The sequence below is a fragment of the Acanthochromis polyacanthus genome, chromosome 14 (genome assembly GCF_021347895.1).
Source record: "Acanthochromis polyacanthus isolate Apoly-LR-REF ecotype Palm Island chromosome 14, KAUST_Apoly_ChrSc, whole genome shotgun sequence".
NCBI classification, from domain to species: Eukaryota; Metazoa; Chordata; class Actinopteri; family Pomacentridae; genus Acanthochromis; species Acanthochromis polyacanthus.
In genome coordinates this window covers 22,411,198-22,430,761 of record NC_067126.1, presented here as the reverse complement: position 1 = coordinate 22,430,761, position 19,564 = coordinate 22,411,198, and the positions used below count along the sequence as shown (strand labels likewise).

At 39.9% G+C, this 19,564-nt stretch overlaps 2 protein-coding genes across 2 annotated transcripts; both read left to right on the top strand.

The window, feature by feature from the left end:
- Nucleotides 1-4,564: 4,564 nt before the first annotated feature.
- On the top strand, nucleotides 4,565-5,975 carry LOC110963226 (olfactory receptor 52D1-like). The gene has a single exon (XM_051958630.1). The coding sequence runs from the start codon at nucleotides 4,916-4,918 to the stop codon at nucleotides 5,849-5,851; it is 936 nt and encodes a 311-aa protein (XP_051814590.1). The 5' UTR covers nucleotides 4,565-4,915; the 3' UTR covers nucleotides 5,852-5,975.
- A 5,358-nt stretch (nucleotides 5,976-11,333) lies between these two features.
- Nucleotides 11,334-12,290, top strand: LOC127537281 (olfactory receptor 2K2-like). Its single transcript, XM_051959438.1, has one exon. It carries the CDS (start codon nucleotides 11,334-11,336, stop codon nucleotides 12,288-12,290), a length of 957 nt encoding a protein of 318 aa, XP_051815398.1.
- Nucleotides 12,291-19,564: the final 7,274 nt, after the last annotated feature.

The following is a 19,564-nucleotide window of genomic DNA, read 5'->3' as shown; positions in this document are numbered from 1 at the left end:
TGTATAGTACGTACTATAACTATTAGAATGCCGACTGTTCACACTGTAGTATACTACTACATTTCCCATAATGCATTTCAAACCTCCGACGACAAAAACCGGAAGTATGGCTATCAAATATCTCTGCTGAATGCTGGCTTCAGGTTGATTTTACGTTAACAAACAGTCGCATAATTAATGTGGCAATTTCAAGCCGGCACTCCTCATGCAGTTATTAGCCAGATTATGCGAATCGTTTCAGTTGTAGCTGCAGGCTACTGGAGGTAGCGGCTACTTGTTCTGTAAGCGAGCTGCTGCAACTAGCTGCAAGCATTCAGTAGCACGTTGTGAGGCGTCTGACAAATTTAAAACGTTGGTCAGAAAACGCCTATTTCTCAAATCTGTGGGGTGATTAGGATGACCACTTAACCACATAAAATAAAAATCGCCGCGGTCCGGCCACATATCCCGCGGAGGCTTGCATTTTGGTGGATAGCTCGCAAAGCAGCATGGGGCGGTTGAGTATGACTAGTGTGGTCACCGCACATACTTAAAATTTTTCCGGTTATAGTATACATCCGGGTATTTCTCGCGTACTCAATATTTTCATACTATCTAATGTGAACGCACTACATACTTATTTTGACGTCACATTTAGTATGAGTAGTACGTTAGTATGCGATTTCGGACACAGCCCAGGACTGTGACAGGAACAAGAAATGGGTTAACAACTTAAAGCTGTTCTGCAGCAATGGAGGTTGATGAAGTCTTGAAAGTTGGGCCTGCCAAACCTTACAGGTGAGCCAATTTTTCTTGATTACCTACAAGTCCCTCTGTCTGCATAAAGCAGTGGTAAAATGTTCACATTTAATTACAAGACATCATGAACTTAATTTCTGATGGAAAACAAATTCAATTTCAACAGTATCATACCTCAGTTCATCATTTACACATGCATTCTAACTGCCAGATCACAGTTTATCTACAAAAACACAAAACATTCAGTCACAGCTATCTGGAACTGAACAATCAAGGATTTTACTTCATGATCAAAACAACTTGTCATGGACTAGAAATAATTTTAAATTTACAGTTATACAAATTTGCAATTTATAGTTCATGTCACTGCAGTTTTTATCCTTTGTAAAGTTGTCCCACAGGCCGAAATTGATCGTCTACCCTGCCGGTTTTGGCCCACGGGCCGTATGTTTGACTGGAAAAATAATCAGACTAGATGAGCCAAGTACGTGATGTGATCAAGTACGCTGGTGTTCTGACTCCACATTAACAATGCGTTCTCTCGTTCTCGAGAGTCTGTACTTCCGAGGCCGAATGGCCAGTGAAAATACAATCTATGGGCCAGCGCAATTTCGGGATTGTTGTACGCCGCAAAAAACACACCGATGTTCAAACAATAGTTCAGCTAATTAGTTCCACGTAGACGGACCTTTCTTTCCAGCCATGCGCACCCCCTTTGACATGCTTCTTCTTTTGACTGGCACTGTATGTAGTATAATTATTCTTGGTAGACCATCTCTAAATGATGTTTGTGCTGCTTGGACTGCATCATGTCTGATTCAGTTTCTGGTGCTTCTGATAACTGAGTATTTGAAGATGGCAGTAAGCTGCTTTGATTCCAGCATGTTTTTTTTGTTTTTTCTCTTTTTTTTTATTCAATTTTATTTATATAGCGTCAATTACAGTCAAATCGTCTCAAGACGCTTTTCAGAACCCATATGCCTGACCCCCAGAGCAAGCCCAAAGGCGACAGTGGCAAGGAAAAACACCCTTTTAACAGGGAAGAAACCTCGAGCAGAACCCGGCTCTATATAGGGGGGACCCATCTGCCTGCTGGCCGGGCGGGTTGAGAAGGACAGAAGAGGGCAAGGGGGAGGGATGGGAGAAGAGGGAGGGGTGGGAAAGCAAGGAAAACACAACACATTTGGATACATGCATGACAGGATATGTGACACAGACAAAGTATAAGCTAACATTGAAAACTGACTCATAATTTACTCTTATGATGTACGGCTCTGACATTAAACATACTCCATATATAGCTAGCAGTAAAATTCAAACAGTATGTAAGTTAGCATAACAGTATAGTGAAGGCAATGCAGAGTTGACTGGTGGAAAAAGGGAGCTGGAAGCAGAGGGCTGGAGGAAGGTCAGCAGCAGCATCCCACAGCAGACACGATGGAGACTGGACCAGCTGGTGGAACATCAACCGCAGATCTGAAGCATCCAGCTCTGGGACCAGGGACACTCGGAGAAATAGCACAGGGGGAAACAGAGTGAATGTACTGCAATAACGGTATACATATTAAATGTAAAGGTAGATAGAGAAGGGCTCAGTGCGTCAAGAAAAGTCCCCCAGCAGCCTAGGCCTATAGCAGCATGACTAGAGGCAGAACGAAGGGACGTCCAAGAGGGAGTCAGCTGTGCAAATGAAGACACAAGCCGAACCCCTGTGGGTCACCCAGTCAGCCCCAACTATAAGATTTGTCAAAAAGGAACGTTTTAAGCCTGGTCTTAAAAATAGAGAGGGTGTCTGCCTCCCGAACCCAAACTGGGAGCAGGTTCCACAGGAGAGGCGCCTGATAACTGAAGGCTTTGCCTCCCATTCTACTTTTAGAAATTCTAGGAACAACAAGTAAGCCTGCAGCTTGAGAGCGAAGAGTTCTACGAGGATAATAAGGTACTATCAGATCTTTAAGATATGATGGAGATTGGTTATTAAGAGCTTTATATGTCAGAAGAAGGATTTTAAATTCTATTCTGGATTTAACAGGAAGCCAGTGAAGAGAAGCAAGTATAGGGGAAATATGATCTCTCTTGCTAACTCCTGTCAGTACTCTCGCAGCAGCGTTTTGGATCAACTGTAGATGTTTGAGAGAGCTATTTGGACAACCCGATAATAAGGAATTGCAATAGTCAAGCCTGGAAGTAACAAAAGCATGAACTAATTTTTCTGCATCACTCTGAGACAGAAGGTTCCTGATTTTTACAATATTACGCAGGTGAAAAAAGGAAGTCCTACAGACTTGCTTTATGTGTGAGTTAAAGGACATGTCCTGGTCAAAAATAACTCCAAGATTCCTCACAGTGGTACTGGAGGCCAATGTGATGCCATCCAGAGTAACTATTTGCTTTGAAAGCGAGTTTCTAAGATGTTTGGGGCCAAATACAATGACTTCAGTTTTGTCTGAATTTAGCAGTAGGAAGTTAAAAGTCATCCAGGTTTTAATGTCCTTAAGACAATCTTGCAGTCTAGCTAACTGATCAGTTTCATCTGGCTTCATAGATAAATACAATTGTGTGTCATCTGCATAACAATGGAAGTTAATACAATGCTTCCTAATAATATTGCCTAAAGGAAGCATGTATAATGTGAAAAGTATCGGTCCTAAGACAGAACCCTGAGGAACTCCATGATTAACTTTAGTATGCTCAGAAGAGTCATTGTTGACATGCACAAACTGGAACCTATCTGATAAGTAGGATTTAAACCAGTCCAGTGCTGTCCCTTTAATGCCAATTGAATGTTCTAGACGCTGTAATAAAATTATGTGGTCGATTGGGTCAAACGCTGCACTAAGATCTAACAAAACAAGTATAGAGACTAGTCCATTATCTGATGCTATGAGAAGGTCATTAGTAACTTTCACTAGAGCTGTTTCTGTGCTATGATGCACTCTGAAGCCTGACTGAAACATTTCAAACAAATTATTCCTTTGTAAGTGTTCACATAATTGATTTGCAACTGTTCTTTCCAGAATTTTAGAGAGAAATGGTAGGTTGGATATCGGTCTATAGTTAGCTAACACATCTGGATCTAAAGTGGGCTTTTTAAGCAAAGGTTTGATGACAGCAACCTTAAAAGCCTGTGGTACATAGCCTGTTACTAGAGAGAGATTAATCAGATCTAACATTGAAGAATTAATTAAAGGTAAAATCTCCTTGAAGAGTCTAGTTGGGATAGGATCTAAAAGACATGTTGATGGTTTGGATGTAGAAACTGTTGAAATTAGTTCAGAGAGACATATAGGAGTGAAGAATTCTAAAGATTCATCAGGTCTAACAGCCAATTCAAAAGCATCTGTGACATTTGTAGGAAGGGCCAGATTAATTTTATCTCTAATCATAACTATTTTCTGTGTAAAGAAGCTCATGAAGTCGTTACTGGTTAAAGCTAAAGGAATACAAGGTTCAACAGAGCTCTGACTCTTTGTCAGCCTGGCTACAGTGCTAAAGAGAAACCTAGGGTTGTTCTTGTTCTCATCTATTAAAGATGAATAATAAGTTGTCCTGGCATTTTTTTTTTTTTTTTTTTGTCTGCTACTGTACCAGTATCATGAAAATTGGGCATAGAACTTTGATCTTTAGTGGAAATCTAATTCTAAAATGTATGAACTGAAAATTGTGTGGTATTACATAGCAAAGGAACCAGTCTACTAAAATGTATTTGTGATGCTGGAATAAGTTTTTGTTCTCTCCTAATGCTTATTTCTGCAGAAGGGTTGTAACCTGCTATCGAGAGAAATTTTCAATATGAGTATTTGTTGATACAATAAAAACAACAGAACAATTTTTCAGCAACCTTCTGGCTTCTCCTGTTGATCTTTAACAGATTGGGTTTAGAAATGCCTCATTCAAGTCACTCTGGCGAAAAAAGGGAGAAGGAAAAGGAGGAGAAATGGCTGCCACTAAGCAGAGGAGGTGGAGTTCTTTCACATAGTTGTTGTTTGTCCTTATTTATACGGCACAACGAAGAATCCTCCGTCATTTTCCACAGCAGTGACTTCTCAGTCCAGAGAGCTGATTGGCTAGTTTAAAGATCTACCAACTTTCTCTGTGCTCTAAACGAGACAGAGGAGAGATCACACACCACCAGGCTATGCATTACAGAGAAGTAGAATGAAGTTTTCCAACCATCATGGCTAATGTTTCTGTAATAACAGTGTTTGTTCTTTCCGGGTTCAATGAAACAGTGAACCACAGATCTATTATCTTCTTTCTAAGCTTGCTGTGTTACTGCACAATACTTCTGGTGAATGTTTCTCTGATTGTGATCATCATCTTGGATAACAGCCTCCATGAACCAATGTATATTCTGCTGTGTGTTTTTTGCATGAATGGACTTTATGGAACAACAGGTTTCTACCCCAAATTTCTCTGGGATCTGCTCTCTCCAGTTCATGTTATCTCTTATTCTGGATGTCTTGTTCAGGCTCTGGTCATGTACTCTTTTGCCTGCAGTGATCTGTCCATTCTTGCTGTCATGGCCTATGACAGGTATCTGGCTATATGTCGACCACTGGAGTACCACTCTGTCATGTCCAAGAACAGAGTCACTAAGTTAGCATTTTTCTCTTGGTTTACACCTTTCTGCATTATAGCAACAAACATCTATCTAACATCCAGGGTAAAGTTGTGCAGTTTACATATTGGCAGATTATTTTGTGTGAACTGGAGCATTGTTCAACTGGCATGTTTTCCAGAAGAAACCACCATTAATGGCATTGTTGCAAACATTACAATAATCATTTATGTGCTTCATGGTCTTTTCATAGTTTGGTCCTACTTATATCTCATCAAAACTTGCATCAGTTCTTTAGAAAACAGAGCAAAGTTCATGCAGACATGTGTACCACATTTGATCTCCTTACTCACTTTTCTTTTGACTGTGCTCTTTGATGTTATGACTTTGCGACTTGCTTCAAAAGATTTCCCTCAAATGCTTCTAAACTTCATAGCGATAGAATTTCTCATCATACCTCCTATTATGAATCCTCTTATCTATGGTTTTAAACTGACCAAAATTAGGAACAAAATTTTTGGTTTGGTCTCTTTTAAAATGAATGTAAAGTAGCATTTCATCACATTCAAATTAATGATTTATTTTGAATTTTATGCTTATTTCACGGTATGTGTTAAACTAGATGTATCCACTACGGATCATCTTAATAGCTCTACAATTCTACATTTGCACTAAATGTTTTTCAGATGGTCACTTGCCTGAAAATTGCTTTGCAAGTAGGAATAAAATGGATGTAAATACAAAATCTGATATTTCTCATTATGTTTTTTGTCAGATACTTGCAGGGATTTTGCTTTTTGAATGGACTGGACATGCACAAAGGACAAAAGACAGGCAGGCCCAACACCTGTAAAAATAACATGTAGGACTATCTGAAACAAAAACAGTCCACTAGAGACTCTAGTGGCTCACTGACAGACTTAACATAAGCCATTTATCACATGGAAAAGGACAATTTTTACAGCATGTATGCATTCTAAAGACTGAAACTGTGTTGTATAACTTTTTTCGGTCATTTTGAGACTTTCTGGACATGTCTTTGTCTGATGATCACCAGAATTATGATTTTGCTGATTGTAATTTGTTGCTGATAATTATGGGCAATAATTTTTATACTGATGAGATCCTCAGTTTTAAATATGTTGGCTGAAACTCAATATTTTTTCTTCATTTCATCTCCTGAATTTGAAAGCTACTGTTTTCACTGTTTTTCAGAAAATCAATTTAAGATAATTCCATCTTAAAAAGTTCACTTCAAAGAGAATGAACACTGAATTTCAGCAATATTTTTTAGCAGATGTAGAGGTGTGTTCTCTTTGTCTGATCAGTTGAAAGATCTGAAATATTTCAATTTATCAGGATTCAGTTCCACTTCCATCTTTTTTCTTAAACAAGTGTTTTACTTGTTTAAATTGAAGCTGTGTTAAGCTCACTGAAGTGTTTTCCTGGTTGAAATTGCCTGTGATATTTGCATTGCTTCATTTCTGCTCAGTCAAACAAGCATGCGACTTTATGTACTTCACAATTCACAGTTAATATGACTGATGTGTTCATTAAAGCTGAATAAATAATGATTCTCCTGTTCTTTAGCAGAAATAGCTCATGCATTACGTTCTAAAAATAGATTACTTACTTAACTGACAGGACATATGTGTGAATTCCTATGAGAAACCCTTAAATGATAACCCTCTGTTGTTACAGACAGTTTTAAAATAAAAGTTTTTATTTTGAAGTTGCCCAGAAGTAATCAGCTGTAGTAATGTCGCATTCAGATGTAAATGTCTGTATGTTTTGTCTATTCTCTGTAAAATCTGTGTCTAGCCATTATGGTTATGCTGTGAAAACACAACATATTTATTGGCATCTATGACGATGTGCTGAATGCATTTAAAATTCTCTTTACGTTTAGCATGTTTGTTGTAGTGAGAACTGCTTCAATTGTATAGTGTACTAAGAAGTTTATGACTTTCATAATGAGAATAACCAATTTCTTTTTTATCAAAGTCTGTTTTGAGACTTAAATTGCTAATTTTCTTATACTCTCTGAGAATGGTGCCCTTAAATTAACGAGTGCAATTTAATCATAAAGTGTAAGTTCTACCATTAGGTGCTGCCTACACTTCAATCTATACCGTTCTGTGTAGCCATATGAGGCAAATTTTTGCAACAATTTTGCTGCAATTGACCTTACAGGAATTTAGTTTGAAATTTGAAATGACAGAAAACATGCTTAGTCTTACATTTGCATCAGGATATTTTTAAAAACTATCAGACATCTACAGGTGAAGGGGTTGAAAAGTAACTAAACAGGTAGTCTACCAGCAGTTGCAAAAGTATCATTTACTTAACAGAGGGATCCAAGTAGAAACCCAAGAACAGAGAAACTGTATCTACCCAACAGAGCATTCACAGTCATCTTCACAATTTCAGGAGATATCAACTGTTCATGAAATACAGCATTTAAACTGTGAAATCAGAAGAGGTCAACTATGTGTGGATGCTAATAAATAACTCTGTTGATTCCTGCAGTCATTTCATATGACAGGTATCTGGCTATAATACAGTAAAGTGCAGTCAAAAACAATACGCTATTTAATTTCCAGGTCCTTACAGTTGCATTTTAAACTCAAATGACACCCTGAGGAGGGATCATTTAAGGTATAATGTTTCAAAGATGAGACTATGTGCCTCACAAGCTCTGTATAATGGACAAAATAAAAATGTACTATTGCTTTGTTAGTTAGCTTGTGTAGAATTGTGTAGTATTATAGGAAACATTTCCTGGTATAACTCAAGACAGCTGTTTTCTTCAGAAATTTTTTAATGACTCCGCGGTTGTCTGCTGTATCAGAGGAGGATGTGAGGTGGAGTACACGGACATGAACAGGGACTGTATTGACTAGTGCAGCCTCAACCACCTTGTACTGAACACCTCTAAAATCAAGAAAATGGTGATTGACTTCAGGAGGAAGATGTTCACACCAGAAGTGGTCACCATTCTCAGCACGGAAGTGGAGGTTGTCTCCAGTTATAAGTTGATTGAAAAAATTATTATACCACCCATGTTTTCTTGTTCATTTTAATGCGTGGTACCACTAAAGGTATATCACCTCAAGAATACAATGAACATGACAAAAATGTAGCTGATTACACAATGCTTTATGTCCAATTTGGCATGCTTAAGCTTAACTGTATTCCTAGAGCATATAAGAGGCCATTTCATGTTATCAGCAGCACTGCAGATGCAAAGGCCTAGAGTGGTTTCCTGCTTACATTCAAGTTGTAGCCCAACTCAGAAGTTGTGTGCGCTCACATAATGCCTAAAACAAACGGCGTGTCTACACCCCATGGATTTGAAAAGTACCCCTAATTATAGAATCACTCTAATACTCCCTGTCAGAATCACTGGAGTAGACATGCTGGGCTTCTGGGCCGATTCCGGTCAGTCCACCTGGGTAACTGCCGTTAGCAATGGAGCTAACTAACGTCTAATCGCTGTACTAAAGGCTGACAGCCCCGCAATGGAGCACTGAGACCTCCCGGTTAGAGCCAGAAATACGTGGAGACACTCACCCACCGGCAGTTGGAGATCCGGGCTCGGTTCTGTGTGTGTTCGGCGGAGCTGCAGAACAGCGGCAGCAACATCAAAGGGGCTCCAGCCGACTGTGCCCACCTGGGGGGTGAGTTCTTGCTGTCACAGAGAGCCAATCATAGGGAGATTGTGGCGAGCACTGGTATCCGCCCACAAAGGGTCAAAAGTCTTCTCCCCGCGCTTAAATCAGAGCTCCACGGATAATTATGGCACCGTACACGGACGAGTAGCAATGTCTCCACGTGCGTAAGAGGCTCCTCGCGCGTGGAGACATTGCCACGCGCGCTCAGAGTGTTTTTTGCGCCCGTGGAGACTTTTTTCCACTAGCGCGGGGTACGTGTTTCGCGCGCGCGACTTTTGACACAAATTTGACGCCATATTAGCAAGCTGACTGTGTGATGCTGTATTTCTGTGATTCGCAGGTGAGTAGTGACGGGCCAAAGCGAGTATAAATGGGTGCAAAGGACATGAAAATGTGGCTGTGATGAGAATATGTGTTTGTCGCGGTCATATAGACCCTTTATTTGTTTACAAACATTGTGATGTTTTTTTGTGGCTTATGCTGGAGGCAAAAGCGGAGCGAGAAGTCAAGCAGGACTGGGAGTATATAGTTTGCGCTGGGAGTTTGCGCTGTAAACTCGAGCATTTTTAACCCGTTAAACTTCAGTGTACCACCGGCGGTACACTTACTAATTTGGATAGGAATTTAAAGAATGTCCGAAGGCTGCAAACGCGATTATATAAACACTATACGCCGATGGAAAGCTTAGATTCTCATGAATCCGCCGGTATAAACCACTTTCAGATGTGATTACCACAGAACATCAGAACATTTAGGAAAAGCAGCATCACTGGAGTGACTCTGACACGAGGTTGATCAGGACCAGTATGGAAGAAGAACTCATCGAATCTGAAGTATTTGTGGAAGATGCACACACATGATACACAAACACCCTCCTTCTCCAAAACATCAGTCCAAGCTATGCCAGAACTACTGTAGGAAAAAAGAACAAGATGGAGTGGTCAGCACAGCCTCCAGACTTCAACCCCATGGAGCTGGTTTGGGATGAACTGGACAGAAGAGTGAAAGCAAAGCAACCAGCTACAAGTGCCACACATTTATGGGAACTTCTGTAACAGAGTTGGGAAGAACTTTCTGAAGAATATTTGATTTCCATTGTGGAAAGAATCCCACGAGTGTGTTCAGCTGTTATATCTGCCAAAGGAGGCTACTTTGATGAGTCAAAAGTTTAGAAAGCATTTTGTTTTGAAAATAGTTTTTTTTTTTTGTTTAACTTCATTTGTTTATTTGTTCTATGCTTTCATTTCAGAGTACAATGAGACCTGAACATGCAAAATATCCAAAATAAAATGGAAAAATCGAGGTGTTCTAAAACTTTTGACTGGCACTGTATGTAGTATAAATATTCTTGGTAGACCATCTCTAAATGATGTTTGTGCTGCTTGGACTGCAGCATATCTGATTCAGTTTCTGATGCTTCTGATAACTGAGTATTTGAAGATGGCAGTGAACTGCTTTGATTCCAGCATGTTTTAGGCCTCCCTCTTTTTTTAATGTTTGTCTGCTACTGTACCGGTATCATGAAAATTGGCTGTAGAACTTTGATCTTTGGTGTAAATCTAATTCTAAAATGTATGAACTGAAAATCGTGTGGTATTACATAGCAAAGGAACTAGTCTACTAAAATGTATTTGTGATGCTGGAATAAGTTTTTGTTCTCTCCTAATGCTTATTTCTGTAGAAGGGTTGTTTTGGAGAAGGAGGGTGTTTGTATATCATGTGTGTGCATCTTCCACAAACACTTCAGATTCTATGTGTTCTTCTTCCATACTGGTCCTGATCAACCTGGTGTCAGAGTCACTCCAGTGATGCTGCTTTTCCTAAATGTTCTGATTTAAGCTGTTCAGTTCATTCCTGTGTATGGATGCCCACAGACTATCATAGCTGGTCATCTGCAAATGACTACATCCAATATGGCTGTATTGACAGAAAAAAACAGAGAGAAATATTCAGTATTAAGAGTTTTTGTTGATACTATAAGAACAACAGAAGACTTTTTCAGCAACCTTCTGGGTTCTTCTGTTGATCTTTAACAGATCAGGATTGCTATTGCCTCATTCAAGTCACTCCAGGGAAAAAGAGAAAGAAGGGAGAAGGAAAAGAGGGAGGAATGGCTGCCACTAGGCAGAGGAGGTGGAGTTCTTTCACATAGTTGGTGTTGTTTGTCCTTTTTTTATACGGCACAACGGAGAATCCTTTGTCATTTTCCAATGCAATGAGTTCTCAGTCCAGAGAACTGACTGGCTGGTTTAAAGATCTCCAACTGTCTCTGTGCTCTATACTAGACAGAAAAGAGAGGAGAGATCACACACCACCAGGCTACGCATTACAGAGAAGTAGAATGAAGTTTTCCCACCATCATGGCTAATGTTTCTGTAATAACAGTGTTTGTTCTTTCAGGGTTAAATGAAACAGTGAACGACAGATCTATTATCTTCTTTCTCAGCTTGCTGTGTTACTGCACAATACTTCTGGTGAATGTTTCTCTGATTGTGATCATCATCTTGGATAACAGCCTCCATGAACCAATGTATATTCTGCTGTGTGTTTTTTGCATGAATGGACTTTATGGAACGACAGGTTTCTACCCCAAATTTCTCTGGGATCTGCTCTCTCCAGTTCATGTTATCTCTTATTCTGGATGTCTTGTTCAGGCTCTGGTCATGTACTCTTTTGCCTGCAGTGATCTGTCCATTCTTGCTGTCATGGCCTATGACAGGTATCTGGCTATATGTCGACCACTGGAGTACCACTCTGTCATGTCCAAGAACAGAGTCACTAAGTTAGCATTTTTCTCTTGGTTTACACCTTTCTGCATTATAGCAACGAACGTCTATCTAACATCCAGGGTAAAGTTATGTAGCTCACATATTGACAGACTGTTTTGTGTGAACTGGAGCATTGTTCAACTGGCATGTTTTCCAGAAGAGACTGCCATTAATGGCATTGTTGCAAACATTACAGTAATCATTTATGTGCTTCATGGTCTTTTCATAGTTTGGTCCTACTTATATCTCATCAAAACTTGCATCAGTTCTTTAGAAAACAGAGCAAAGTTCATGCAGACATGTGTACCACATTTAACCTCCTTACTCACTTTTCTTTTCACGATGCTCTTTGATGGTATGACTTTGCGATTTGCTTCAAAAGATTTCCCTGAATTCCTTCAAAACTTCATATCGATAGAATTTCTCATCATACCTCCTATTATGAATCCTCTCATCTATGGTTTTAAACTGACCAAAATTAGGAACAAAATTTCTGGTGTGGTTTATTTTCAAATGAATGTAAAGCAGCATTTTATGACATCAAATTAGTGATTTATTTTGAATTTTAGGCATTTTTAACGATATGCCTTTAACCAAATGTATATATTGTACAATATTTGCACTAAATGTTTTTTAGATGGTCATTTGCCTGAAAATTGTTTAGCAAGTAGAAATAAAATGGATACAAATATAAAATCTGATATTTATCATTATGTTTTTTGATCCTGTCAGATACTTGCAGTGACTTTGCTTTTTGAATGGACTGGACATGCACAAAGGACAAAAGACAGGCAGGCCCAACACCTGTGGAATAACATGTAGGAGGACTATCTGAAACAAAAACAGTCCACTAGAGGACTCTAGTGGCTCATTGGGAGATTCAACATGTGCCATTTATCACACAAAGTATAAAAGGAGAATTTCTACTGCATGTATTCATTCTAAAGACTGTAACTGTGTTGCGTCAATTTTTTGTGTGTCATTTTGACACTTTCTGGACATGTGTTTGTCTGATGATGACCAGCACAATGATTTTGCTGATTGTAATTTGTTACTGATAATTATGGGCAATAATTTCTACACTGAGATCCTCAGTTTTAAACATGTTGGCTAAAACTCAATATTGTTTCTTCATTTCATCTCCTGAGTTTGACGGCCACTGTTTTCACTGTTTGTCAGAAAATCAGTATAAAATATTTATGTCTTACAAAATTCACCTCAAAGAGAATTAACACTGTGAATTTCAGCATTATTTTTAGCAGATTTAGAGGTGTGTTCTATTTGTCAGATCAGTTAAACTATCTGAAATATTAAAATTTATCAGGATGCCGTTCCACTTCCATCTTTTTCTCAAACAAGTGTTTTACTTGTTTAAATGATTGATGAGCAATTTTCTTTTATTTCTTAGCTTGTCATCAAAACTTGAGGGAATTCTCTCTTTAATGAGACATTAACATGCAAGGATCAAGCTTTACACAGGAAAAGAACAATAATAATCAGGGTTTTATTTATTAAGCTACTGCAGCTGTGGTACAGGCAAATTGTTCAGTAACATATAGTATGAAGCTTTCTGGTGCAGCAAAGTTCACTATATGTTTATAGAAGTTAGGTACAATTTTGGGGCTCAGCAATTATATTTTGTTTCTCAGAGTTCAGCTTAAATCATATATAAGAGACTGCGATTTGGTAGAATTGGAGTTTCTACCAGTAGAGATTGCGATCGCAATCTCTACCAGTAGAAACTCCAATCCTACCAGTAGAGATTTGTCAGGGCTAAGGTTAGACTTTTAAGGTTCGGGTCAGGGGTCAGGGCAGGGGTCAGATTTAAAGTTCCATCTCTACTGGTAGAGACTCTAATCGCAGTCTCTACTGGTAGAAACTCCAATTCTACCAAATCGCAGTCTCTACCCTGACATATACATTCTAAAGAGTGCAACTGTGTTGTATAACATTTTTTTGTGTCACTTAGACATATAAATTCCTTGTTGTAACTTAAAGAACAGAAACAGCCCATAAGTTAACATGCACAAAGTAACTCTGAATTTAATCCTGTACTGATGAGACTCTCAGTTCCACAGTAAAAATTAAAAGACAGACTCAGATGAAACTCTCTGTGCTTTAGTCTAATAAGTCCTCATCATTTGATCCACTGTAAGTGTTACTTTGAAGCTCTAGTCATTCCAGCTGTGTTCACTCATAGCTCCTGTATCATCAGATTAGACACCTAATGCTCATATATAACTGCTCATTGGAGAATGTTGTAATGATTGATCATTAACACAGATCAGTGCTGAGTTCCAAATCGAGTTTCTTTTATTTGGAGCTTTGTCTGATCTGCCGTGATCAATAGAGACATTTCTGTGCATGTTACAGATCCAGATGTTATCTGAATGCTGTGACTTTGTTCATGACATTTGCTGTGAGTTTCCAGGACTGTTGCTTTGAATAGATAAACTTTGCTGCAATGTTCTAGAAAATTTGATTTAAGCTGAACATTGAGTCACAAAATAAAATTGCTGTGAGCCCCAAAACTGTACCTAACTTCTATAGATATATAGTGAACTTTGCTGCACTGTGCCAGAACGCTTCAAACTATATGTTACTGAAGAATTTGTCTGCACCAGAGCTGCAGTAGCTTAACCCTGATTATTATTGATTGATTGAGGTGGATGGCGACAAGAAGGCGGCGCCCGGTGTGCAGGGGGTAGCTGTAGCTCTCCTGATTTGTGTGATGCTTACAAACAACTTCAGCTACACTGACACCGAAAAAATCTTGAAGGATTTATACACTACTGGTGACGATATTAAATCTTCCTCGGCAAATACACGTGCAACTATGACCAAGCACGTTGGATATGGAAAACACATTCTGGCTGCTACCTTCATTCAACCACTCCTGTACGGAGGACCGACGAAACACACAAGTACTGCTTTAAAACCAAAACAAAGCCTCGCACTGGTAATTAGCATCTGCCTCTTGCTATCCGGAGACATTCATCTATGCCCCGGACCCACCAAAATAACGGACCATGACCGACCCCAGCTCATAAATACTATCTCAACAATCAACAGGAGCACCGCAGAAAACCTACAGGTACGAACATTATTTACACCAAACAATCCGGCTGGCCAATTTCACCTGAATATTTCTTCCATCTCCCTGCCAAGCGTCATGGAGGCTTCGGAGACCAGCGTGGACATGGCGGTCGGTACCCCCGACTCTTCCGATACCAGGGATGGATTGTACGGCTTGTTTACCTACGCTGCGCCATGCCTGCCCCATCTTCCACTGCCAAGGGTGCGCTCTGGGCCGGTGAGTAACCGGAATGAGACCACCTTCGTCCGTGGATCAGCGGTCCCACAGCGTCCTTGGATAGAGGCAGCAGTAACTCCATCGCGAACGCCACGGGAACAGCGGCTTGTGAGGTTCAGCGACCAGCCACTCCCTGGAGTCGGCATCACAGTGCCTGCACTCTCCGAAACACCCATGCAGCTAACACCAGAGCAGCTGGCCACGGGTCCGGCCGGCTCAGGAGCCAGTCAGATTACTCTTAACACTACAAGGACAAGAAATCGCCTTTCTTCCAAGCAGACTATAAAAACTGGTAAGAGCACTGAGAAACGAGACTTTAAAGCTGAGAACATAACAACATACAAGAAAAAAGTTACAAAAATGTTTATGACTGTAAATCATGCAAGGGTGCTATGGGATCCTATACTCAAACCAAAAGGAATTTTTGGTGGCCACCTAAACATATGTAGTGTTCCTGCTAAAATCAAACAACTTCAGCAAATACTTATAAACTCAAACTTGGATTTCTTATGCCTATGGGAAACTTTCCTGACACCCACTACACCCCTAAGCAAATTTCATGTACCTGGTTACAATATATATAGAAAAGATAGGTCCAACAATAAAGCAAGAGGTGGAGTCATGATTTATGTAAAAAACTGTCTTCAAAGTGCACAACTGGAAATAGCAGAAAATAGTTTAGAGTGTGTTGGTGTCAAGATTACACTCTCTCAGGAAATGTCTCTCACAGTGATAACTATATACCGCCCACCAGGACCAATAGGCTCATTTTACTTGGATCTTACCGATATACTTAAGTCATATACCTCTAGGGAAACCATACTCATGGGAGACTTTAATTTGAACTGGCTCGAAAAAACATGTAGGAAAACCCTAAAGGATACCATGACCAAATACAATTTTGTTCAACTGATAAGCTCCCCAACTAGGATCACCAAAGACTGTCAATCGTTAATAGACTTGCTGTTCGTGAACAAACCTGACCAAATTATAAAAACATATAACCTCGTAACCAGTATATCAGACCATAATCTAATTCTTGTAGCCCGCAAATTGCAAAAGCAAACATGTAGAACAGGTAAAGACAATGTAATTTCAATTATACCAAAAAGAAACTTGGAATATTTAGAAAAAGAAATAAAAGAAACTAATTGGGACAACGCTATTCTAAGCACTGATTGCCAGAGTATAACAAACGGACTTATAACTGTACTGAACCAGATAATCTCTAAGTTCACCAAAACAATGCAGAACAAACCAAGGAAAGAAAATCTTCCTTGGTTCAATGAGGGTTTGTGACAGCTCTTGAAAAATAGGGACTTAGCCTTAAAGAAATACCTAAAATCCGGTTTAAATACTGATCACTTACTCTATAAAACTCTACGAAATAAAGTTACATCAGAACTCCGCAAAGCTAAAGCAAATTTTTTCTTAAATGTCATAAAAGAAGCAAGGGGGAACAGCAAAATCTTATGGCAAAATATTAATAAACTTACTGGCAGGGACCACAAGAAAAATGAGATTATGCAAATTTATTATGAAAATAAAATACGTACAGATAGTTTAGAAATGGCCAATTGTTTTAATGAAAACTTTATCAACTCAGTTCTTAAATTAAGTTCAAACCAAAGGTCCCCAGTGTCTCCCCAAAATCCACCATTGGACCATAACGCCATGGATTTATTACTAACAAATGAAAGGGAAATTGAAAAAATACTTTGCGGACTTTCCAAATCCAACACTAAAGATATTTACGGGTTAAACGCTGGAGTGATTAGATTAAATTATGAAGCTCTTATAAAGCCAATAACTAAATTACGCGCTCAAAATATTGGATAAAAAAAAAAGCAAGAGATATCATCACTGTCACATACTGAACAAATATGGAATGCTTAGCTTTGATAATATTATTTCTCTTTCACATGTTCAACTAGTCTTCAAGATTGTCCACAACTTGGCCCCACCGCCACTCAAAGCTTTTGTCCATTTGATTGCAGACACAGCTAAAAGGGTAACTAGAAGTAATGTAGTATCCCAAGTTATCGCTCCGCAATTGCAAAGTCTGCATTTTCCTATGTAAGTATAAAGAAATGGAAAAGCTCCCCACAGAAATATTGAGCTTAACCTTCACCAAACAAGTGAAAGATTGGTTTATGGAGAACCAGAGATGTGGACATTAAGAGTGTGTGATGTGTAGAAGTGAATGTTGCCTTGTATGTGATGAGTGAATTTATTAAGTTTATGAGATTATAAAGGCATTTGCTTGGGATGATGAATGGCTGACATGTTACGGATGTTTTTGAACAATAATGAGTTTTAATTCTGCAACTCTATGAATGGGACTATTTGAAAATAGTCAAATGTATTTTATGTGTATTTGCACCTTGACCCCCGTCCCTTTCCCTAAGGACTACAGATAGAAATTAGCTTGAAAAGCTACAGTCTGGTACAAACATCTTTGCTCTTGAGCTTAATGTCATTGCCCATGTAAGATCTGATCCGTGAATGTTAATGTCTCATTAAAGAGATATAATAATAAACAAGGGATAATGATGCTAATGCTATTAGCATTAGCATCAAGCAGTTCTCTGTTATCCTTAGTGCAGAGGGTGAAGCTCAGTGTGTGTGTGTGTGTGTGTGTGTGTGTGTGTGTGTGTGTGTGTGTCATCAGGCTTTAGCTCTGCCCCCTGAAGGACCCTCAGCACTGAGACTAGAGGAGGTCAGTTTCACTTACAACACAGAGGAGGTCACTTCTTTAGGCCTTTTCTTTGTCTTTGTTTATTAAATTATCTCCATTTTGAAGCAGTGGAGTGTGAGAAATATATCCTGCCCACACTGGACGACATTCTCCCCAAGCTTGCTGGTTCAAGTGTGTTCTCGCTACTGGACGCCGTGACTGGATTCTGGCAAATCCCATTGGATAGGTACAGTGCCAAACTCACAACCTTCATTACACCATTTGGGAGGTATTTCTTTCACCATCTCCCATTTGGGATCTCCAGCGCTCCAGAAATCTTCCAACGAGAGATGAACAAACTTCTTAAAGGCCATGAGGGCACGGCAGCATTCGTGGATGACATAATAGTCAATGGAGAAACTTCTGACGTGCATGAACAGCGACTACAGAGAGTACTACAAACACTCAGGGATGCTGGACTGAAACTCAACGAAGAAAAATGCAAACTGAGACAAACACAGATCCAGTTCCTAGGCCACATTGTTGACAGGCATGGCGTGAGACCCGATACGGAAAAGGTAGAGGCCATAAGAAACATCCAACCACCACAGAACACAACAGAGCTCAAGCGTGTCATGGGCATGGTACATTACTTGGGTCGCTATTTGCCAAACCTAGCTGATGTCACACACCCACTGAACAACTTGCTCAGAGCCGACAAAGCTTGGGTGTGGGGCCCAGCTCAGACAAGAGGCCTTCGCAAAAGTCAAAAATGCTGTTGACAGAATCTCCCATACTTGCCTTTTATGATGTCACCAAACCAACAGTCGTCAGTGCAGATGCCAGCAGCTTTGGTTTGGGAGGTGTTCTCCTCCAAAACCACCATGGACAACTACAGCCAGTCGCCTACTGCTCTCGCACCCTGACAGGTGCCGAAACATGATATGCACAAATTGAAAAGGAGTGCTTAGCGGCAGTCTGGGCATGTGAAAAGTTCTCAAAATAACTGTATGGCCTGGACAGCTTCATCATCCAGATGGACCACAAGCCCTTGGTCCCACTCTTCAACGTCAAGGACATCGATGCAGTGCCACTTCGTTGTCAAAGATTACTGCTGAGAATGATCAAGTTTAATGCAAAAGCCGAGTACGTCCCCGGCAAACTGCTTGTAGTAGCCGATGCACTCTCAAGACACCCCTCTAGGGCACTGCACCTGGACACAGTTGAACTGTCAGATGACATACAGGCCTTGGTAGAAGTCACAGAGGCAGCATGGCCAATGTCAGGTTCATGCCTAGAGGAGATTAAAGAACACACGAAGGATGGCCAGGAGTTACAGACTGTGATGCATTTTGTGAGTAATGGCTGGCCAAAATATGCGTCCAAAGTACCGAGCAGCATAAAACCACATCATGCAGCAAAGGACTCTCTCTCAACATGCAACAACCTGCTTCTTTATGGTGACAGGATTGCAATCCCCAAAAGCCTGAGGTCAGAGATGGTGGAACGATTGCATGATGGTCACATGGGCATAGTGAAGTGCCAAGCTTGTACCAAACAGAGCATTTGGTGGCCAGGTATCAGCAAAGATCTCCAAAAGCGTTTTGAACAGTGTGAATACTGCCAAAGGATGAAACCTGCTCAAAACAGAGAGCCACTCAAGCCGACCTTATTGCCAGATGGACCCTGGAAAAGACTAGCTGCTGATATCTGTGAGGTAGACAAAAGAAATGATCTTATAGTGGTTGATTACTTTTACAGATACATTGAGCTTGCCTTCTTACCAGACATGACAGGTGCCACAGTTAGGTCATGCCTCAGCACTGTCTTCGC

Bases quoted from the DNA above. Each gene is read 5' to 3' on its own strand.
- LOC110963226 (XM_051958630.1), top strand. From the start codon at position 4,916: ATGGCTAATGTTTCTGTAATAACAGTGTTTGTTCTTTCCGGGTTCAAT.
- LOC127537281 (XM_051959438.1), top strand. From the start codon at position 11,334: ATGGCTAATGTTTCTGTAATAACAGTGTTTGTTCTTTCAGGGTTAAAT.